The 23,627-nt window shown below is 50.7% G+C and overlaps 1 protein-coding gene across 1 annotated transcript in view; it reads right to left on the bottom strand.

The window, feature by feature from the left end:
* Positions 1 to 2,980: 2,980 nt before the first annotated feature.
* Positions 2,981 to 23,627, bottom strand: part of FREM2 (FRAS1 related extracellular matrix 2) — an 86,456-nt gene continuing 65,809 nt past the window's right edge. The window contains exons 9-24 of the mRNA XM_038761866.1: positions 23,243 to 23,440; positions 22,023 to 22,187; positions 21,754 to 21,936; positions 20,680 to 20,810; positions 19,354 to 19,512; positions 18,800 to 19,103; positions 17,894 to 18,025; positions 16,249 to 16,580; positions 11,098 to 11,290; positions 9,793 to 9,897; positions 8,996 to 9,123; positions 8,012 to 8,146; positions 7,694 to 7,820; positions 6,458 to 6,645; positions 5,163 to 5,309; positions 2,981 to 4,049 (exon numbers count right to left, since the gene is read on the bottom strand). Of these exons, the coding sequence (XP_038617794.1) occupies positions 3,537 to 4,049; positions 5,163 to 5,309; positions 6,458 to 6,645; positions 7,694 to 7,820; positions 8,012 to 8,146; positions 8,996 to 9,123; positions 9,793 to 9,897; positions 11,098 to 11,290; positions 16,249 to 16,580; positions 17,894 to 18,025; positions 18,800 to 19,103; positions 19,354 to 19,512; positions 20,680 to 20,810; positions 21,754 to 21,936; positions 22,023 to 22,187; positions 23,243 to 23,440 (3,140 nt within the window). The 3' untranslated portion in view covers positions 2,981 to 3,536. The remainder of the gene's footprint in view (positions 4,050 to 5,162; positions 5,310 to 6,457; positions 6,646 to 7,693; positions 7,821 to 8,011; positions 8,147 to 8,995; positions 9,124 to 9,792; positions 9,898 to 11,097; positions 11,291 to 16,248; positions 16,581 to 17,893; positions 18,026 to 18,799; positions 19,104 to 19,353; positions 19,513 to 20,679; positions 20,811 to 21,753; positions 21,937 to 22,022; positions 22,188 to 23,242; positions 23,441 to 23,627) is intronic.

The raw sequence follows: 23,627 nt of genomic DNA, 5'->3' as shown, positions 1-23,627 counted from the left end.
AATGTACAAGTAAAATAAATAAATAGAGTAATTCATCTTGAAGCATCACTTAGAAGCATTTATTGAGCGCTTACCGTGTGCACAGCTGTGTACTAAGTGCTTAGCAGAGTATAATAAAAACGGATTTCAGTCCTTTGCAAAACCCTCCACTGGTTTCCCGGGTCCCTTCGCGTCAAAGAAAAACAGAGTCAGCTTCCCGGCTGCCCCCCAGTTACTTGTTTGCTCTCTTGGCCCGCTATTCAAGCGCTCAATAAATACGATTGATTGATTGATTATTCCCTAACTCGCAATCTTCACTCTTCCCCAACCAATCCTCCAGCCGCCGTCCCTTGCTCTGAACTCTCTCACCTTCATCCCCTCCCCTCGGGCTGTCCCCTCCTTCCCCATATCAGACCACCGCGCTCCCCGAATTCAAACCCCCTCGCGAATCCTTACCCAAAGACACTTTCAGGCCCATCCAAGGAGGCGGAGGAAGTGGATCGAGAGGCAGGCCAGGCTGAAATCCGTACTGAGTGTGCCATTCCTTAGGGTCGCTTCGGGCCAGGTGGGCGCTCCATTGATTGACAACTTCGAAAGCAATAGAAACAGCCATTAATTAAAGAGGCAATTCTGTCCCCGAGAGCCCGGAAGCATCGGGGAAGGAAACAAATGATCACAATCTGCTTTTCAGCAACACGAGCAGACTTCACAGCCGAGAGATTCAACATAACTCCTCAGACACCAAAGGTAAGCATCACATCTCCAGTTGATAACAGCTCAGGGTAAAAGTGGGAAAGGCAGTCCCGCCCCATGAGGGGGGGAAAAAAAAACCTCAAGAAGACTTTCACTCGGGTCCTTTTATTTATTAATGGCTTTCGTTCACAGAGGGAAGAGGCGGGTTTTCTGATGGAAAAAAGTCGAGTTTCTCAGTGTCCCCCACAGACTCCACACCCCAAATCAAAGCCTGTGAAAATGCAGTTTCTCCTTTACCTTAAAAGGAAAAGGGAAAAGGAGAGGCTGCCTCGATTGTACAATTCTCTGCTTTAGTGATCTCAGTGATACGAGGGTAGGGTCTTGCCACATTTTTTGCCATTCCCGAAGCCATTTCTGCAAAGCTCTAATGCGGTGTACTAGCCTTCGAACCTCCCTGTGGATTTCCCCTAAGAGGGGTGCTTTGTCCCAGATGGATCGCTAACACCTACCGCTGCCCATCCCCACCACGCTGTGCAACTTCGGGCAAGTCGGTCAACCTCTCTGTGCTTTTGGTTCTCCAACCGTGGAGTGGCCAGGTTAGTGACTGAACCTCTCAGGGCTACAGGGGCTTGGGAATGAACGGGAAGCCCTTCACAAAGAGAGGGCGAGCGGAATCCCAATCCCACAGGGGGAGAGAGGTGCATCTCAGCAGCTACTTGGCCCAAAGAACGAGAGTGTCGTCGTCCTTTTTCTCTGTGGGGACTGGGCGAGGACCTCTCGGGCCCAGCGCCCATTTTCTCCTCCTGGGCGCTTTTCCCTCCTAACACAAGGTGTTTGCCGTCACTGAAGGCTGGGTTGTCGGTCTCCCTTTATTAAGGCAATATGAAGCGCTTACTACGTGCCAAGCACTGGGCTAAGCGCTGGAGTGGCTACAAGGCAATCAGATCAGACACGGTCTCTTTTCCACGTGGGATTCACAACTCTAAGAGGTATCTAAAAGGAGATGTCTTATCTCCATTTTACAGATGAGAAAAATGAGGCTTGGAGAAATTAAGTGACTTGCTCAAGGTCCCACAAGAGGCTGGGAGGGGTGTAGGGCGGGGGCCGCACTGCTACTTTCTGGAATCTAACGCTCTCGCTCCTTGCTGGAGGGCTTGGGTGGAGGGCAGAGTTTCAAGCCAACACGGACCCATTTTAAATGGAGTAAGAATCATTACGAGAACATGGAGTTTTGTTCGGTTACGCGGTTTAGGAAAAAATGGGATTCGTGGCCCGCTGCTTCTCCAAGGTGAACCCAACAGCTCTTGCTCAAAGGATGGCGGAAGCGGAATTCCGAGGGGTCACGACCTGGATAGCACAGAACCCCGCGTGATCCGAAAGAGGCGGTGGCAGCTCGATCAAGAGGGAGACCGTTCTGGTCCCCGAGGGGGCAACGGGTCTGTATGCGGCCCTGAGGGGGAGCGGCGGGGGATGCCCCGGGCTGCGACCGAGAGCCCGAGGAAAGGCAGGCCTACAGCGGCCGCCCGGGCCCCCTTCCCGTGGACACTTCAGAGAGCCCCATCGGTTCATCGGAACCAAATCCCCACAGAGCGCAAGCTCTCGGAAAGCGGTCCCCCGAGGCTGCATCCGGAGGCATCTGACAACAAGCCCGCCGACCGCGCCTCCCTCTCCGCGCTCCACCAGTCCCGAGCAGGGCCCTGATGCCAAATGGGAAGGTACTGGGCGGGCCCAGGGCCCTTGGACCCCAGCAGCCCAGACGCTCCGGGAGGGAAGGAGAAGCCAGAAACCCCGGGCAGGGGCCGGCCTCCTCCTCTGAGTAAAAGCACCCCTCGTCCCCCCACCCGCCGCCTCTGGCATCCGGAAGCAGGGCAGCCCTGGGAATCGGCCCTCACGGCACCTTCTCTCCTCTTAACCCCAGTTCTGGTTAACGACTTCTGCCTCCTGATGGACCCCTGCCCCTCCTTGCTGCCCTGAGACCAGCTGTAGTCTGAGCGAACGGGAACGGTCTAAACGTGAAGTCAAGAAATACTACTCAATGCTTCCTCCCCCAGGCATAACTGACGGTGCGGCAGCCGACCACCAGCCTTGAGCTTCGGGATTACTGAGTTTCCCAGGCTCGGTCTGGGCAGCGCCTTGTCCTGGCCATCTGAATCTAACTCCCCTTTCTCTAGGTTGCCAAATGCTCCGCGTCTCTTTCCACAAACGTGCGCGCATCCCAAAATACGACTTTCTACATAATACTATCGCAGTTCCCTAAGACTACTGATATCAGACCGAGCCTCTTTCAGAAAGAAATGAGCCTTCCGCCGGTCCCATGCGTTCTTTGGTTTGCCAGAAGCTTACAATAGAAAAAGAAAACCCCGTGGAGAAATGAGTCAGGGCTCCCGTCTCTCCCTGCGTCTACTAGAAAAAACAAGGCGCGGGTTGAGATACCTGCCCGGTCACCGTTCCGGGCTGTCTCAGACCACCTAGGAAACAGCCGGAACACCCAAGATATTAGCTATCCTCTCGATAATGCCACCGTGAGCAATTAACGGATATGACACCGGAAAAAAACACCGAGGACACTGCACCTCCCAAGTTCAGGCCAACACAGTAATCACAGAAGCCCTCTTAGAACGCTAAGAAGGCTCACTATAGCACCTCTGGGCGATTTCTTCCCCGCTGTCCGTAAAGGTTAAGCGGAGAAGGAACCGAGAAGTCTTTTCCAAGCAACGCCGGACTCATGCCCCTGAAGAAGTCGGGGCACGATCCCCGCCTCCGGCACAAGGCGGGAGGTGGATATGAATCCCTTCGTCCGGGGAAACGGAGGTCGAAATCCGAGGCGAAGCGTGGCGGGAGGGCCCTGATTCCCCGTTTGGGAATCAGACCTCCGAGCTGTCCCCGCTGCTGGGGGGTGAGGGCATCATGGGCTCGCTGCTCCCCGAGCCCCCCGGGGCTTCCTTCTGCCTGGAGGCCGGTCGGCGCTTTGAGATCCAAACCGCCACCACCAGCGAACCGAGGGCGAGGAGCCCGGCCGCCCCGGCCCCAGCCGCCGCCACCGTGCCGACCCCGGGGCCGCCGTCGCTCGGCTCCCCGGGGGTCATCCGGCCGAGGGGGGCGTCCCGAGGGGCCGCCTGCTTCCCGTTGGAGCGGTCCAGGGCTACGTGCTGGATGTTGGTCCCCCTGTTGTTCTCGGCGCCGATCTCCTGCGCGAGGCGGGGAGGATCTCTGACCTCTCTGGTCCGGCGGCTGTGCGTGGAGGCGGCCGGGGTCCCGTGGCCCAGCAGGGCGTGGTGCTGCAGCTCGGCGCTCCTTTTCCCGATGCCTCGGCTGGCGGTCCCTTTCGACCTGACGGTGTATATGGTGTGGACGTACCACTCGCGCCCGACGGAGACCTAGGAAACACAACGTTCAGCTGGGCCCGTGAGCCAACCGCCACCGCTGCTGTGAAATCAAACCTGGCAGCTGCCACTCCAGATCACTGGGAAACAAGGAGATCAGAGGAGACACAGGCTCGCATTCTAATAGGGGAGGGAGGAAAGGTACTTCATCCTTATTTTGAAGATGGGGAAACTGGCACACAGGGAAGTTAAGTGACTTGGCCAAGGTCATCGAGCAGGCAAGTGGTGGAGCCTGGATCGGAGTCCACCATCATCATCGTCATTGGTATTTGTTGAGCACTTACTATGTATCATCATTATTATTATTATTACAGAGCACTGCCCTAAGAGCTTGGGAGAGTACTACAGAGGAGAAGCAACGTGGCTTAGTGGAAAGAGCACAGGTTTGGGAGTCAGAGGTCATGGGTTCCAATCCCGGCTCTGCCACTTAGTTGTGTGACTTTGGGCAAGTCACTTAACCTCTCTGTACCTCAGTTTTTTTTTTGTTTTTTTTTTTTGATGGCATTTGTTAAGCACTTACTATGTGCAGAGCACTGTTACCTCATCTGTAAAATGGGGATGAAGACTGTGAGCCCCATTGGGATAACCTGATTACCTTGTATCTACCCCAGCGCTTAGAACAGGGTTTGGCACATAGTAAGCGCTTAACAAATACCATCATTATCATTATCATTACCTGACTTCAAGGACAGGACTCCTGAGTCCCAGGCCCAGGCTCTTTCCAGGAGGCCACACTGCCTCAAGACTTAAATACTATTTTCCTACTCCCAGAAGTCTTCCGCAACTGACCGTCAAAGAAGCCCAAATCCCCCCTAGTTGGGACTGGGAGGGTGGGGAGCAGAACGGACTACGTTCCAGCCACAGCTGGGGACCCAACCCCCGATGGGATCTAACTTTAGCCTGTTCCCGGCCCGGGCATCGGGACCAAAGCCCACGATGATGGACAGTGAGGTGATGGGGAACAATAAGAATTAGAAATAGGGCAGAGAGTGTTCGGTGAAATACGTCAGAGTCCCGGGGGACTGACCAGGACTGGTGGTGCACAGCCATCCGATAACCCCATCTCCCCGCTCCCGGCTTCATAACCCCGACTCCCCAGCTGCTCACCTGAAAGAGGGGCGTTGAGTCCACTTTAAATCCATCCGATCCTGGCTGCTTAACTAGGAGCACTGCTTCGGGGTCGTCGACTGCCAGTTTCGCATTAAAGAGGATGTTTCCGAAATTGGTGGCTTGGGTCTCGGGTTGCGCTTTGTCCTAAGGGGAGAAAAAGGAGCACCACGGAGGTGCAAGATGCTGTTTGCAGGGAACACTGAGTGGAACACAGCCCTTAGAGAGTCCTGGAAGCCCTGGGTGAAAAGCTGCCCAGAGCAGTTCAGCGAGAAGCAGGACACATGGCAAATGCATGACTACGGACATGTCACCCTACATAGATATGCACACAAGAGAATAGGGCCCGTCGTATCTATCGTGCAGGTCACTGTTCATAGTTTTGAAGGGAGACGGCGGACTGGATCGATGGGGCCCGGATTCTTGCCCGCTTGCCTGCCGTGTGACCTCGGAGAAGTCCGCTTAGCCCCTCTAGACCTCAGTTTCCTCATCGGAAAAATGGGGGCTAAGATCCCTGCTCTTCCTCCCTCTTAGATCGTGGGTCCTTTGTGAGTCAGGGACTGGGTCTGATCTGCTCATCTTGCGTCCACCACAGGGCTTGGCACAGATTAAGTGCTTCATAAATACCATCGCCATCATCATGACTGTCATTACAGACATACGCAGTCCCAGTCATGGACATGTTTCACCATTTGTCTTAGACTACCTAAGAAACAGCCGGAATTCCCAAGATATTAGCTGTCCTAATGAATTGCCACTGTGCGCAATTCACAGGTACGACACCCGAAAAAAACTGAGGTTGCTGCACCTCCAAAGTTCCTGCCAATGTAATAATCGCAGACTGCACAGGTTTCCACCGGCTGCAAGAGTTGCAGAAGCTTCCTCTGAACGCTCATTTACCGCTGCGCAAGGGACACCGGGAGATGATGCTCCCGACAGCTAACACGCCCATCAGAAGCGGGGTATAAGGGGAGGGATGGAGGCATTCCAGCTCTGCCCCCACAAACACCGGTCCCTTCGTAAGTGAACTTAAGGGAGGAGAATTGCCGGGCACGATGCAGAACCCGACGGGGACCACCCCCTTCTAGACTTCTAGAACCCCCTTCTAGACTGTGAGCCCGATGTTGGGTAGGGACCATCTCTATATGTTGCCAACTTGTACTTCCCAAGTGCTTAGTACAGTGTTCTGCACACAGTAAGCGCTCAATAAATACGACTGAATGAATGAGCCGACGAAGGCGGGTAGCTGGCCCTGGCCAACTCCCCGAGCGGATCCTCCCGGCCGCGGCGCTTACCACGATCTTGAACCTGTACAGGAGGGAGGGGGAGTCGGCCAGGCAGCCGTACTCGGCGCCGGCCGGGTTGTACTTGGGGACGTAGCCGTCGGCCCCGGTGCAGAGGAAGACCTTCTCAATGCTGCAGTAGAAGGAATCGCCCAGGTTCTGGACCGGATCCACCATCACCCGCCCGTAAATCACATCGCCTAAAAAGAGACAGGGAGAGACGTTGAGACGTGGCGCCGTGACTCCCCTCACCCCCCGGCTGGCGACGTGCCGCCTTGGGTCTGACACAGGAGGCTGCTTGTGGCCGCTCTCCTCTGCGGCAGATAACAGCAATAATAATATTAGGAACTGTGGTATTTACTAAGCACTTACTATGTTCATTCATTCAATCATACTTATTGAGCGTTTACTACTACTACTACTAATAATAATACTGGCATTTGTTAAATGCTTACTATGTGCAAAGCACTGTTCTAAATTTTCAAAATTTTCAAAAATTCCAACAATTCTTCCTGCCAACGACTCTCTGCCTCCTGGAGAAAACTAGCAGCCCCTGCTCTTGCTTTGGGCTTGTCTGCCCCAAGAGGATTAAATTCACTCCCACTCTTACCACTAATGCACTGACCAGCGGTAATAATAATAATAATAATAATAATGATGGCATGTATTAAGTGCTTACTATGTGCAAAGCACTGTTCTAAGCACTGGGGAGGTTACAAGGTGATCAGGTTGTCCCACGGGAGGCTCACCATCTTAATCCCCATTTTACTGATGAGGTAACAGAGAAGTTAAGTGACTTGCCCAAAATCACACAGCTAAGTGGCGGAGCCGGGATTTGAGTCCGTGACCTCTGACTCCAAAGCCCGTGCTCTTTCCACTGAGCCACACTGCTTCTCTTGCTGTGTGCAGAGTGCAGCACTAAGCACTTCAGAGCATACAATACAATTAAGAGACACATTCTCTACCCAGGCGGCACTCTCAAAGCACCACTAATGATCATGATGTTGAAAGGTAAAATGAAAACAGTATCTAAGAAGGCTTATGTGAGGCTGTCCTAATCACCATGGAGCCAAGAGGAGACAGAAAATTCCTCCGGTGACACGAACGTGAGAGACGACTCTGCCATGTGAACAGGCCAGGAAAGGGGCGTGCCTCGATGTCCCCCAAAACCGATCTGCACAGTAACAACGCGCCTCCCCCGCCCAAGCCCCGAGTCATGACTCTGAGAAGAGTCAGGCGGCGGCTCACCTTCGGAGAAAGCCACATCGCTTTCGTGTCCAAAGCCCATGGATCCGTCCGACAGCCAAAGAGCCTTTTTGGAGAGGAGGAACATCTGCGTATTGAGGCTGAACTCTGCCGCCACTGGGTCGCTGACCTAAGACAGATGGCAAAAAGCCTTTTAACGTGCACAGGAAAGTCCTCACCACGGCACCTCACCCGGAGCTCAGAAGAGGGCTTGGCGTACAATAAGCACTTAACAAATATCACAATCATCATTATTATCACCTCAGCGGAAAGAGTATTCCTCAAAAGAAGGCGAAAATGGCAAATCCCTTAGGGCCTTACCTGTTGGAACCGGATATCCAGGTCGAATGTGATTGGCTCTCGGGGGTTACAGATGACCGGGATGCTGAACTCCTGTTGAGGAGCGGTCGTACAGGCGATGAGCTTCACTGTATATGTCCCAGAATAATCTCTTACCTAGGGGAGGAAAGATAGAGGTTTCAGTCAGTTGCCATCTGGTCAAGCTCGGTGGGGGTGGATAACAATTAGGAAATCCACAATACAACCCAGAGTAACTGTGACAAAAAAACAGTAAAAGGGTCCTCCAGAAACAGGGGGAGAGTTACTGGGAGATTTAGGGCAACATATAAACATAGGGACAAGCCCCAGATGGCATAATTACAAGACGGAGAAAGACTACTAGGCAGAAAATCCGCAGAAAGAGATCCGGGGGTCATAGGGGACCACAAGAGGACTATGACTCTGCACTGTCACGCTGCTGTGTAAGTCACAGGCCACAGCCTGTCAGCGAAGGGCAGTTCTACTTCTGCTTCCTCTACCGCTCAACGTTTACCTGGAGCATTGGGTCTGGTTTGGATCACAGTGTGGTCCAAAGGAGGTAGAGAAACTGGAGAACAACCAAGAAATGGAGTGAACAAAATGAGAAAAATGGAAAAGGGGGCCCTTGAGGACAGAAAGGTCGACCAGGCAAGCAACTGGGGACATGGACATAGACCGTCGGCTGAATCACCAAGGATTTGGGGGTCGGGGGCCCAGGTGGTGTATTACAGCACTTCCCCACCGTTCACCTCATCCTCTCCTCACAACATCCCCATAAAGTACAGAACGGCAGGTCCTAATCTCCCCATTTTACAGACGAGGAAACCAAGGCGCAGAGAGGTTAAATTACTTGCCTAGGGTCCCATGGCAGGACGGGGCACAGTCAGAACTAGAACCCAGGTCTCGTGCCTCTTTAGACCCAGTGAGCTCACGGTCCCCTTTGGAGCCGACAGCAGACCCAGTCAGGGACCGGGCTTGACAACGTACCGCAAAGTCTGATACGAAGCTCCACTGTTGCATCGGCTGGTGGTACGTCGGGTCGCTCCTCACGAGGTGGAGGGAGAAGGTCAGGCCCGGGTGATCGGTGGATGTGATCGTAGAACTCGCGACGGATGCTAGAAGGATGCCGACGGACACAGTAAACTAGGCACATTGCTCGAAAGCCTCGTGGCCCTAGAAGCTTTTCAAGCTCGATTTGCTTGCATCCATCCCAGTGCCAGGCACTTCATGAGTGCTTAACAAATACCATCATTACTAAGGGATCCAGAAGCTACAGCGCAAATGTGAGACCCACTCCCTTCTCCTGCGCTCATTTGTGAACTGCATTTCCTATCGTAAGTTCACCATCGGGGAGGGCAATCGCCATACTGCTTCTCCAGGAATAATCTCGTCCCTGATGGATACAGAAGCCCAGGTTGGAGGTACTCCTGTTCCACGGGAGTAAAGGTGAAAATATAACTGCACCGGAAACAACTTTCAGTTTGCGTAATGTGCACTGCGAGTCCCCGGAGAGTCAGCAAGTTAAGAACACATTTATGAAAGCATCCCCCGAAGCGGGTCTGTAGTTGATAAAGTTTTTGGTTTTGTCTCCCCTTTTTAGACTGTAAGCCCACTGTTGGGTAGGGACTGTCTCTATATGTTGCCAATTTGTACTTCCCAAGTGCTTAGTACAGTGCTCTGCACACAGTAAGCGCTCAATAAATACGATTGATGATGATGATGATGGCTTTTTTTCCCCGCAACGAGGTGCTCTCCATGAAAGCGCTACGGCAAAATAAGCTTACCGGGATGCGACAACACGAACAAACCGTGGAACCGAGCTTCGGTCTTGAAGTTCACCACCAGACGCCCTTCTTCGCTGATCCGCATGCTGGTGGGGAACAGGGAGCCTGGCCAGGGGGAGGAGCAGACGGTAGCGTGGGTTGGCCGGACGGTGGTGGCAGGACCCGGTTGGGATTTTCACCAAGCCGGGGACGCCCCTCCGAGCCGCAAACCGCCAAGGGCTTCAGCGTTTTCACACAAAGAGGAAGAGGGGGCAGCCCGGCCACGACGATCTGTCTGACTCAGTGATGCCTGGAAGGGATTCTTCTCCCTTGGCAGGGGAGAAGGGGTCATCGGTCCCTCGTCCCCATCAGCTTGGGAGGGGGGAGAAGAAAATCTCCCCTCTGTACCCCCAACTCCCGGCCTGCCTCAGAGGTACAGGCCGCAGTGAGGTGGGCCAAGAGTGTTCCCGAGGGCCCCCTTGGAGAAGAATGGGGGAGTGGGTCCTCGCTGGGGGCTCTCAAGGAGAGTTTATCCAGGAGGATCCTCTAACCCCGCAATGGGGCCAACCCCAGCCAACGTGTCCCACTGTGGACACATCTGTGACCGGGGGGACATTCCCATCATTCAACCAGAGACTGTGGAATTTCCAAAATATCCCCAACTGCTAGGGTAAAGAAAGGGCCACACCATGAGAATGTAGGATTATTTAAGACTCTCCATCACAGTTACGGGACGGAGCGAAAGCCACCGCCGCTATTTTGGCGTTTGAGTTTCAGCCAGGGCCGCTACGGGGTGGAGATGGGGGTCTACTGATTCGATCGGTCCTCTAGACTTTAAGTCCAGACTGCAAGTCCTCTAGACTGTAAGCTCAGCGTGGGCAGGGAATGCGTCTGTAACAGTGTTCTACTGTTCTCTCCCGAGCACGCCCTAATTGCGAGAGCCTGGGCTTGGGAGCCAGAGGACGTGGATTCTAATCCCGGCTCCGCCACTCGTCTGCTGTGTGCAAGCCACTTCACTTCTCTGTGCCTCAGATGGGGATTAAGACTGTGAGCCCCGCGTGGGACAACCTTGTATCTACCCCAGCGCTTAGAACAGTGCTTGGCACATAGTAAGAGCTTAACACCTATCGTTATTATTATTGCTCTGCACACGGTAAGCGCTCAGTAAATACGTTGTACCGATCGACTGACCACCAGGCTCCCCGAGGGCTCGGCCCAGAGCCGGCGTTCCACCCCCGCTGCCGCCCGCCGGGTGGGGTGGATGGCCGGGACTCGGGGGGTGGACGCCGGGGCCCCGGGGGGTGGACGCCGGGGCCCCGGGCGGACCTTGAAGCTCGGCCTGGGGCGGGCTGCCGATTCCGTCGGTCCAGAGAATGGCGGTGTCGTACACGAAAGTGAGCCGCAGCTCCGACTGCAGGTCCAGGTGCTGCCAGCCGCCGGCCCCCGCCGGGGAGTGGAAAACGTAGGACACGTAGAGGGGGACTCGCAGGGTCACGTACGACTGCACGAGGTTGAGGACCTAGGGGCAGGAGAGAGACAGCTCGGGAAGACCCACCCCCCTCAACAAAACAGGGCCACCCGGGACCCTCACATTGCGTTCCCTTACACGCTACGGTCACTGCTGCTAAAGCGCATTAGTCGTGTTCTCGAAGAGAGCTTCTCGTAGGAAAATCGCATTATAAGAACCATCGACTCGGTGGGAATTTGCGGTGGCCTGGCGGAAAGAGCATGGGACTGTTAGTCAGGACACTGGGGTTCTAATCCCGGCTCCTCCACTTTCTCCAGAATCAGCTAATCCACCTTCCCAGGGGAGGAAGCCAGCAGAGGGGGGGATTTGGACAGCGGCATGGAAGCAGCATGGCCTAGTGGATAGAGCCTAGGCCTGCTGTGTGATCTTGGGCAAGTTACTTCACTTTGGGGCCTCAGTTACCACATCTGCAAAATGGGGATTAAGACTGTGAGGCCCACATGGGACGTGGACTGTGTCCAACCTGTCACCCCGGAAGTACTTAACAAGTACCATTAAAAAGTAGGGGGGCTCTGGGAGTAATAACAGAGCGGTGTAAGAGATGTGCACCACCAAACTGATATGAAGACAAAAATCTAACCACTAAGCTCTTTGATTTCTGCCCGCTCAGTCTCCTGCAATTCCCACATTCAGTTCTGCGAGAAAAGCTATTGGCAGTAGAAGTCTTCCCCCCGGGAACATACTTTCCTAAGGTGTAGACTACCAGCATTTAGTAATTGATCCTGAAATGCCCATTTATTATTCCTGAAGTACGGTATAAACGATTAGGTGAACTACAATCCATCTACTACAGGTAATTAAGATGAACATGTCTGCAACGGATTTAATATATCACCAAGGGTTTTTGGTTTTTTTTACTTAATACATTTAGATAATGGATTTCCTAATATACGTCCTAGGTGCCAAGAAAAATTTTGGCCAGCATCTTGATCCATCCATCTCACGGCTTTCGGACACGTTGTTGCGGGGAGAAAATACGGAACGTTCACTCCCTGGAAAATCCCAGCTGCACTTGGCGCCCTCCCCAAGGAGCTTGAATTTGCTGATTCTGGGGAGCCCCATTGGGCTCTTCTGGAGGGGAATCTACGTTCTTTTTCTCCTCCACTTGTTCTCTTTAGCTTCCCTGGCCTTCCACTGAATCTACACAGCCTCTATTCCTGGACCATTCAAGGGCTGACATGGAGCCATATTAGATTACCAAACATCCAGAGGAGCCACCAATTAGCCGTCAGCATGTCCTCTGGAGGTTTTCCTGGATACATTTTTCTTCTCCCCGGGTCATAGCCTCCCACCTGCCACCTTGGCTCTTTGGTGCCAGGGGACGGCAGGAGGCCAGGATGGCCAAAGGTGAAGTGGAATGTCAGGCTGAATGAAAACCGGAAAAAAAAAAGCCCTGCCAAAATGGCAGAGTCTCATTTTTGACTTGACCACCCAGCTGATGCCCAGACTGAGCCCCCTTTTTCCTCTCCCCCTCCCCATCGCCCTAACTCCTTCCCCTCCACACAGCACTTGTATATATTTGTACCGATTTATTACTATATTTATTTTAATTGTACATATTTACTCTATTTATTTTGTTAATTATGTGCATATAGCTTTAATTTTATTTGTTCTGATGATTTTTTGTTCTGACGTGTTTTATTTTGTGGTCCGTCTCCTCCTTCTAGACTGTGAGCCCGTTGTTGGGTAGGGACCGTCTCTATATGTTGCCGACTTGTACTTCCCAAGCGCTTAGTACAGTGCTCTGCAATAAATACGATTGCATGAATGAATGAATGATGCTCTTGTGTCTACTGGAATTTTGTAAAGAGGGTTTTTGACCTTCCGTGACTAAAGAGAAGAATCTGGGAGGGGGGAGGAAACATAGGTGCACTCTTGGTCCAATAAAAAAAGGGAAGAATCTGTTCCTTTTTTTGCGATGTCTAGGGGCACTCACTATTTTAATTGGCCCAGGGGAGAAATGGCCTTCCGCCCTACAGCTGGAGTTGGCCTACGCCAGTCATCATCATCATCAATCGTATTTATTGAGCTCTTACTATGTGCAGAGCACTGTACTAAGCGCTTGGGAAGTACAAATTGGCAACATATAGAGACAGTCCCTACCCAACAGTGGGCTCACAGTCTAAAAAGGGGAGACAGAGAACAAAACCAAATGTACTAACAAAATAAAATAAATAGAATAGATATGTACAAGTAAAATAAATAGAGTAATAAATATGTACAAACACATATACATATATACAGGTGCTGTGGGGAAGGGAAGGAGGTAAGATGCGGGGGGATGGAGAGGGGGACGAGGGGGAGAGGAAGGAAGGGGCTCAGTCTGGGAAGGCCTCCTAGTATTGCTCTTAACTTCACTGCTTAAAACTGCGGCAGCTGAAGCCAAATTCACAATGATGGTACTCATTAAATGCTTACCCTGTGCAAGCACTATACTAAGCTCTGAGGTACATACAAGATAATCAGGCCAAACAGTCCCTGTCCCACAGGGCATTCACAGTCTAAGACGGAGGGAGGACAGGTAGCCCCACTTTTACAGATGAGGAAACTGAGGCCCACAGAAGTTAAGGGCTTTCCCCAAATGCCAAGAGCAGGCAAGTGGCAGAGATGGGACTAGAACCCAGGTCTCCTGACACCCAGTCCTGTGCCCTTTCCACCAGGCCAGACTATCCCTAATTCCCTGACATCTGGCTTATAAATGAGTAGGTGAGAGTTGAAATACACACACTCCCTTTAGATCACTGCTAGAAACAGCCCGTTTCACAGAGCACAAAACCCAGCTCCTCGGCATTGTTCAATCACAGTCTCTTCCAACTACCAATTGGTACATTAAAAAATAACTTAATGTATTCTCCTTCGCATTATTTCTGGCAAGGGCTCAGCTAAATTTGATGGAGTTAATCAAATTCGTTTTCAACAGTAATTTGCTTAAGCTACTCTGCCAAGTTTTGTAACTGACTGGAACAAGGACAGTCATTTCCACAAAGAACTTGGCTGGAAAGACATGGAAATGCTCAAATGCCCCAATTCCCTACATACAAGCACCCTGCAATACCTGTAGGAAAGAAATCAAAACTCTGTTTTGCTGCACATCAGGAAAACCCAAGATGACAAGTTTGCTTAAGCCTATCTATTTTTGGTGAACATGTCTCGGTTGCTCTTGAATAATTAAACTTCAATTTTCTTAGAAGTTCAAAAATAAAATAGATCTATATGGGTAACTTTTCACTCTTCTTGATTGAGTGATTAAATGGTCGGTAACTTTTCACTCTTCTTGATTGAGTGATTAAACAGTCTCTCCTTTTCTGTGGCTTCTGAACCCCCAGGTTTTTTTCTATAAAGTCATCGACCCTCTTCTCGTTCTGGGCTTCAAGACCTAAGTGGGGTTGGGAATGAAGAAAGTCCAGATACAAATTAAGGAAAAACAGGAGGTGGGCAATAAAAGGGAGATGGGAGGGGCTACATCCTTTCCAGCTTTCTTCCTTTTTGTCCCTCCCCACTGTTGGTGCCCCGACACCCCTCAGCTTCTGTTGGTGAGCATGGAAGACAGCAAAGATCCAAGGATCTGGGGAAAGCAGAGGAGGCGGAGGGAAAAAGTTGAAGAGACAGCATCTCAGATATTCCGGCCGGATCTGGCACATCACAGATCGATGCCGTGTTTGGTGTGGGGAGGTTTCGTCAGCCTCAATTTCAGCTTCCGTTGAGCCTTAAGATTTCTTTTTTTGGCAAGGCCTGAAGCCCCTTCTAAGCCCCCCTGAATCTCAGCCTCGGTGCAGTGCCGACAGCCGGTCACGTCTCCCAGCCCTCAGGCACATGAGCCAATGGTTTTCAGAACAGGGTGGGGATGGGAACATCCTCTAGGAAGCCATTCACACCCCAGCCTGCTCCCTTGGCCTGAATGGGGAGCGGGAGCTGGGTAGGGCAGCAGCTGTGGGAGGGCACAGGCCTCTCAGAGCACCTCCTGAGAAGCAGTGTGGCTCACTGGAAAGAGCACGGGCTCTGGAGTCAGAGGTCATGGGTTCAAATCCCACTCCGCCACTTGTCAGCTGTGTGACTTTGGGCAAGTCACTTAACTTCTCTGTTACCTCATCGGTAAAATGGGGATTAAGACCGTGAGCCTCTCGTGGGACAACCTGATCACCTTGTAACCTCCCCAGAGCTTAGAACAGTGCTTTGCACATAGTAAGCACTTAATACATGCCATCATTATTATTATTATTATTATTATTACCGCTGGTCAGTGCATTAGTGGTAAGAGTGGGAGTGAATTTAACCCTCTTGGGGCAGACAAGCCCAAAGCAAGGGAAGGGGCTGCTAGTTTTCTCCAGGAGGCGGAGAGTTGTTGGCAGGAAGAATTGTTGGAATTTTTGAAAATTTTGAAAATCGTTGAAAAGAAGGGAACTGTTGCCTTTAGTTAAAGGCAGTAAACATTAGCAGGAAGTACTAATGTACTAGTGTATGATGTAACAATACAACAGAGTTGGTAGGCACCTTTCCCACCCACAATGAGCGTACAAGTCTAGAGGATATTTCTAAGGGAATGAAGTCCCTCTAGATTGTAAGCTCGCTGTCCCTGCTTCCCTACCAATGTTCTAACCAAAAGGTATAGTTAGCCAAAACACATGCCTCACACACAGCTGAGTGTGTGTGTGTATAAGAACCTCTGGAAAATGTTCTTGAGGAGATCGGGGTTTTGAGAGATGGAATTAGTACTCCCATTATTCCATCGTCAGGTGGAGTATGTGATTATCGGGGTCAGTTAACTTGATTAGTTTGTACTGCTCCAGAGCTTACAACAGGTGCTTGGCCATAGTAAGTGCTTAACCAGTACCATCAGGTTGAGCACAGAGAGTAAATGGAGCTAGGTGAAAAGCAAACCCGGGATCCGGGTTTGTTTTTCTGAGCAGGCGGCAAGGACCAGTGCAGCAACTTGAATGAATGATCTGTACCTGTCCATCTGTCCCAATGGTGCCTCCGCATTCGGTGAGCAGTTCCGACATGTCGTAGTGGCTGACGAACTCCCACAGGCAGGCCTCCAGGTTCAGGTTGCGATAGAAACGCAGGGTCCGGGTGCCCCTCATCGCTGAGCTGTACTGGTAGGGGGACGTCTCGCCCATCACCGCTGCGTTTTTGGTGGTGTTGGTCAAGAAGCCGTGGTGCGTCCTCACTTCGGTAGAATCCAAGAGGTTGGAGCATTTGTGATTCCCCACCCTCGTTCCATCAGGACTGAGGGTCAGTTCAAAGTTGGACAGTTCTCTTGTGGAGATGACTGGAAGCATGCCTGCAGTAACAACAACAATGCTGTTCGTTGAGTGCTCGTTATGTGCCAAGCGCCGCACTAAGCCCTGGGTAGATACGAGATGATCAGCTCGGATATAGTCCCTGACCCTCATGGGGGTTCACTGTCTACGGGGGAGGGAGAACAGAGATTGTATCCCCATTTTATCGACGGCAAGACTGAGGCAGAGAAAAATGAAGTGACTTGCCCAAGGCCATGGCAGACAACTGGCATAGCTGGGATTAGAACCCAGGTCCTCTGACTCCCAGGGCCAAGTACTTTCCATTAGGCCACACTCCTTCTGTGTAGACACACTTTTGCCCAGCATTTCAAACTCACTTAGTAACGCTCCCACAGTCCTTGGGAGATGGCTAGGGGACGGCTGTCTAGCTAAATGTGGGGGAATTTCAATATTCATTCATTCACTCATTCATTCAATCGTATTTATTGAGCGCTTACTGTGTGCAGAGCACTGTACTAAGCGCTTGGGAAGTACAAGCTGGCAACATATAGAGACGGTCCCTACCCGGATATAAAAACAGCTCTCCGTTCACACAGGACAGGGCTTTGCCCATAGAGGATGGACAATAAATGTCACCGACCAGTTCAGTCTTGTACCATAAGTGGTAGGAGAGAGTGCCCTACACTAGAGTAAATTTAATTTTCAAATTAACCAAGTACCCCTAGATCTGGGGGAACTTTTGGAGTTTGGGGAGCCATGCAATACTGGGGGGGAGCGGGGCAAGGCTTTAGGTCCCAATTAGTTTCAAACAACTCAACCTCCAGCAGGAAAAGAGAACCAAAAGGAGATCACGCCCACTCTAAACCACCTTGCATTTCTCAGTCTGATTTAGGAGGAAAATGAGGCAACTGCCTTGATTGATGTAAATATTAAGACGGGCTTGGAAGGCCCAAGTTACAAGATGTCAACCGCATGTTAAAGACATATGCTCAGATACTTATCTCAAGTTCCTAAGTGCTCTCTGAATGCCCAAGGCCATGTCTACATTTGTTGAGTCTTATGCAAGATTCTCAAGAAATGCAATAGGCTCCGTGGTGCTGGTGGAAGGAGGAAATGCTGGACAAATGCTAGACCGGGCCTGCCACTAACCCCGCCCAATTTCTGCAAGTGCAGAGGCTACACGGGGCTCGAAACGTGGGACCAGAGGCCCGGAGTCAAATGCTAACCGAAAGGCTGCCCCGTCGGTTGGCAAACTGAGGCGATAGTTTAGGTGTGGGTCCCTTGGGCTGTTCAACCAACCGAAAGAGGCCCAGGAAATCAAAGCATGTGCGTAGGATGCCACGCTTTAGCCTACCGTCGATGTGTGGCATTGTGACGGTGAGTTTGATGAGATTGGCGAAGTCTGGATCTTCGTGGCCGGTGTACCGCAATTTGGCTGAGAACGGCTCTGCCCCGACGACCCCCGGCATGCGAGGCGGACAGAGACCTAGAGGAAAGAAGGGAAAAACAATGGATACTGTGTCCCCGGGGGGCAGGGGGAAATTGAAGTTAAGGCTCCAGATCTCAGGCAGCTTTACAAAGTGGCAGCTCCTGGTTGCCTATTACAGACTTTGCAAAGAGAAAAGTGGAAGAATGGAAATGGGGAAAGTACAGACTACATCAACCAAGGTGAGCAGACAGACGGAAAAGATTTGGACGCCAGTCAGCAGGAGCCAAGATTGCTAAAATCCTATATTCTCCCAGAGGCTGTCCCTGACTAGCCCCCAACCTATTTGTCCTCCCCTCTGCATCCTTAGATCTGTAACCCTTAAGCACTTTGATACTTAACCTGCCCACTGGCAATTACAAGCATATCCTTATACTTTGCCGCTTCCCCCATCCGTAATTTATTTGAACCTCTGTCTCCCCAACTAGACTGTCAACTTTTTAAGGGCAGGGACCTTGTCTACCATGCATCATACTCTCCCAGGCACTTAGCACAAGGTCAGTGCTCAATAAATACGACTAATTGAGAGCAGGGATCCTATCTACCAAATCTACTGCTTTGGACTCTTCCAAGCACTTAGTACAGAGGTCTGCACATGGTAAACACTCGATAAATTGCGCTGATGGATTGAATGACCGACTGATCTTACTGTCCCTCCCTCCAAGCATACTGTTACCACTGTCAGGGACTACGGGACCGCTGGGTTGGTTGGATCCAAAAATAGCATTTCTTGGGCCTCTGCTACCCCTCTAAATGAATAATGGATTCGATTACCTTCCTCTTTGCTCATCGTCACGATGGGACTCATGAGCTCCAGGCCTTCGTTCCCATCGGCGTTCACAGCCCGCGCGGCACACTGCACCCGGGAGCCGGCTTGGAAGTAAACGGAGTCCAGAGTGATCATTTTGGAGGAAGTGAAAAACGTGTCAAAGTCCACTTCTCTCATGGGGCTGGTCACCCCGTCGGGGCCGGTGGGCGCACTGACCAGCCAGCGGTACCGGGTCCAAGTGTCGTTGATGTTCTCGCTTGCACAGATGGAGCCCGTCTTGTCGAAGTCGGGATATTTCGGATTGCAGGCCTGGGGGGAAAGCACACCAACAACACCAAGGAAGGGTTTTACAGGCCGACGCAATACATTTCCTAGCTTCGAGAGCGAGCCCTGATACGTCCTACGGACTCTGGGCCTTTATTTTCAGCTCGAGAGGTCAATCGGAAAATTCTAATCTTCCAACACTTCCTCCTGCCAGGACTGGGTGCCTTTCCTGTCACCCCTAAGTCGACCGGATGTTGATTTGATTAAAGTCATTACACCTCAATTCTTTACTCACCGTGATACAGACGACAGGGTAGCCGGACACGGGACCACTACTGTCTTTGGCTCCAGATACATCATCGTATAGAAGAAGGGACACGACCAGGGGGGTGGATGGGAAGGTGACGTCTGCCACGCTGTTTATTTCTTCAATGTACACAATGGCCTTGGTAGCCTGGAAGGCAAATAGAAATCTCAGGAAATTCTGGTCACGTCATCCACTGGGTTGATGTCTGCCAAAGGTGTCTTTCTGGGAATGATAGTCAAGATCTTTTGAACTATGCTGAAAGACATTACCATCCCTTCATTATTATTATACTATATATTATAAAAATTCTGCAATTATTATTACTATTAACAATTGCAGTATTCGTGTTGTAATACTTTTATTATTAATGAATTTGTATTATTCTTATTATTATTAATAATAATGATAATAATAGTAGCATTTGCTAAGCATTTACTATGGGCCAGGCACTGTATTAAGCGCTGGGGTAGACACAAGCACATTGGGTTGGACTCAGTCCCTGCCCCACATAAGGCTCACAGTCTTAGTCCCCATTTTATAGATGAGGTAACTGAGTCACAGAGAGGTTAAGTGACTTGCCCAAGGTCACTCGGCAGACATGTGGCAGAACTGGGATTAAAATCCATGACCTTTTGACTCCCAGGCTCTTGCTCTATTCACTAGGCCACGCTGCAGAAAATGTTCAAATCAAAGAGCTCACTTAATGGTAAATAATAACAACAATAATAATAATAATAATAATAATAACAATAAAATAATAACAACTGTGATAGCACTGGGGTAGATACAACACAATCATATCAGAAACAGTTCCTGTCCCATAAGAAGGAGATGAGTAAACTCTTTCAGAAAAGCAGCGTGGTCTAAGTGGAAAGAATTCAGGACTGGGAATCAGGAGAGCTGAGTTCTAATCCCAGCTCTCCCACCTGCCTATTGTGTGGCCTGGGACAAGTTACTTAACTTCTCTGGGCCTCAGTTTCCTCATCTGTAAAATGGAGGGTAAATAGCAGTTCTCCCTCTCCCCTAGCCTGAAAACCCCATGTGAGACACAGACTATCTCCAAACTGATTGTAATTGTACCTACTCTGGTGCTTAGCACACAATAGGCACTTAGAATATCCCTGTTATTATTACTATTTTAACTTGGACTGATCTGTAAAGCATTTGGGAAATACAATAAAGAGATAGGAGTGTAGATTCAATTCTTTCTTTCAAGTCCTCAAACTTAAGGTCTATGCCTCAAATTCATAAAGGGTTCATCTGGATGAATTTGTTCAGGGGATGGTTCTGTTTGCCAGTCACCAATCCACTCACCTGGGTCTCTGCTACCATGTTTTCATCAGGCTTCAGGTGCACCGTAAAGGCCTCCCGCATCTCTCTGACCCCATCAAAAAGAACTTCAACTTCAACAACATGCTGGGTCTCACCTTCCTTAAACTCAATTTCTAGAAATGGAAGATCACAGCAATAAAGTTTAAATGTGAGCTGTAGGACAAGCTACAGGTTCCCTGAAGTGGGAGAAAGGAGGCACGGACCCACATAAATAAGATACCAAAAAAGGAAAAAAAAAAAATCAAAGCTTTCTTGCTCCTAAAATTTCCTAACCCGACCTTACCATTTGGGAAATTGGGTGCTTTTTTTTTTTTTAAGCCAGGTGTCAGTCTAAACAATTTGAGAGTCATCTGAATTTGTAAAGCAAGCTGACACTTCAGTCCGATAGGTTTCTCCTCCAAGACAGGAAAATGATTAGCCACCTAGTTCACATTAGTGTAGTGAGACTCCTTAGAGAGATATCAATGGTTGCAAGTGTGATTTTCTTCATCATTAAAATTAACTTTGTCTTTCAGGCTCTTAAAACCCACCTTCTCAAATCTAATCCACACATGATCGTGGGTTGGGAGGTTAGGGTGGTGGGGTCAGGGGGAGAAAGCAGACAGGCAGGGCCGGGGACATCGGGGGTAAAGGTTTCTGACCAGGGACCAACTCAGGGGATCCAAAGCATGAACAGGGCAGAAAATGACCATTTTGGATCACTTCAGGCCGGATGGAAACTCTCAGATCTCTTCAGAGAACTGGGATGGGCGAACCTGGTTAAGGTTCCACCTTAAATGAGCCTGTCATTTCTGTTGTGCTAAAATAATTTACTCTGGACTATCCCCACCCAGTCATCCCGATGTTACAGATGGTTTGGGGCTTCATCCTAACAATATTCTTTTTAGGACACCCAAAAGCCATAATGTGCAAACCCACCCAGGGCCTTAACGGATTCGAAAGGTCAGAATGAGCAGCCCATTTGGTGGCAGGAATTTTATTTCCTGGCCAGTAAGGCAACTACAATGACAGCAGCATAATCTTCACGGGGCTCTAAAGCCCACAAACTCCGCTTACCTTCCGACACGGGATGGTAGTCTTCTCCAGACGTGGCCGAGCCATCCTTTGTGTGGACTCGGACCACGGAAACCTTGGAAGTGTCTCCGAGACGGACCACTGGAATCCTGACAACCACCAACTGGTTTGGTTCTCTGGGCTCGCTGACACTGAACTTGGTCTCTCCCAACTTAATAATGGCTCCTGAAATGGCAGGGAACAGGTTTCCATTAGCGGGTTCTGGCCCCGGAGGCTCAGGTGCCTCCGGAGAACGGGACGTGGCGTCTTACTGTCGGCGTCGTCCCGGATCTTGATCAGGGTTTCATTGTGGTCCCCAACCGAGGCCCCGAAGGGAGAGTCGCTCCTCGGCGTTCCGAGCACCAGCCGTAGCTCCTCCTCTTCCTCGTGGATCGTGTCGTCCACGAGCACCAGGAGGCAGGGCTTCTCTGTTTCACCTGGAATCGGGAGAAAGACAGAGGGGGGTCAGTCGACTGATTTCACTGGGCCCGGGAGGCTCGCTGCTAAAACTTGCTCCTTTGGAAGCGGCGAGCGACGCCTGAAACGCAAGGTTTGGTTGACTGCTAATAAGAAGGGGGAGAAGCCCCAAGTCATCATCATCAACAGTATTTACTGAGTGCTTACTGCATGTAAATCACTGTACTAAGCGCTTGGGAGAGTACAATACAACAGAGCTGGTAGACAAGTCCCCTTTCTACAACGATCTTATGGTCTAGAGGGGGAGGGAGACATTAATATAAATCCCGAGATAAATACAAATGACCCCTGTGGAATCTCTAACTTTGGTTCTGGGCAATGGCTGCAGTGCAATTTTCTACGGCCAGCACAATTCAAAAAAATGAGTCTGACAAGGAATTAAGTTAATGGACAGACGGTCCAATATGGAGAACCAGGCCTTGCCGAATGACCCTGGACAAGTCAAGTGACTTCTCTTGCCTCGGCCTCCCGTAAAGCCATGTCAAAACTGCCTTCTACAGGTGGAAGGGGGGGAAGAGAAGCAGTGTGGCTTAGTGGAAACAGAAAGAGCTCAAGAGTCAGAAGGACCTGGGTTCTAATCCCAGCCTGCCGCATGTCTGCTGTGTGAATTTGGGCAGGTCACTTCACTTCTCAGGGCCTCAATTACCTCATCTGTAAAATGGGGATTAAGAGAGTGAGCCCCATGTGGGACAGGGAATGTGTCCAACCTGATTAGCTTGAATCTACCCCAGAACTTAGAACAGTGCTTGGCGCGTAGTAAGCGCTTAGCAAATACGATAATTATTATTATCATCAAGGGCACCTGCAAGCACTTGCTACTCTGTGGAAAAGGACACAGATAACTGCGAGCCCGTTGTCGGGTAGGGACCGTCTCTATATGTTGCCGACTTGTACTTCCCAAGCACTTAGTACAGTGCTCTGCACACAGTAAGCGCTCAATAAATATGATTGAATGACAGACCAGAGCCACTATTAAGAAAACCCACCCTCAAGGGACTGTCCACTCGGGACTTACCAGGAAGAAACGTGACAATGGAATGGTCGATGTTTGGGCGTTCCTCAAAGTCCATCATCACCTGGGCGGTGCCCTGGCGTGTGTAGCACCTCACGGTGGACGTGTATCGGACGTCCCCGCTCCTGTGGATCACCGCGATGATCTGGCCGTCGTGCTCGTGGCCGCTGTACACTCGTTCCTTAAACTGCATCTTTGGCACTGGGAAGGAAGTTTAGGAATGCAACGTGCTCTGAACAAGCTGGGATTGCCGCTGAGACCACACAGATTTCTTTGGTCATTTACAATGAGGAATGCCCAAGACAAGTTTGAAGCGATGAAAGGTTTTCCATAGATTAACTGCTCAAAGACTCCCTGGGCGCCACAAGATCGGTGCTCACGATATGGC

Source organism: Tachyglossus aculeatus, chromosome 20, assembly GCF_015852505.1.
Source record: "Tachyglossus aculeatus isolate mTacAcu1 chromosome 20, mTacAcu1.pri, whole genome shotgun sequence".
NCBI lineage: Eukaryota > Metazoa > Chordata > Mammalia > Monotremata > Tachyglossidae > Tachyglossus > Tachyglossus aculeatus.
Note: the sequence above shows the minus strand (reverse complement) of the source record. Positions and strands in the feature narration are given on the sequence as shown.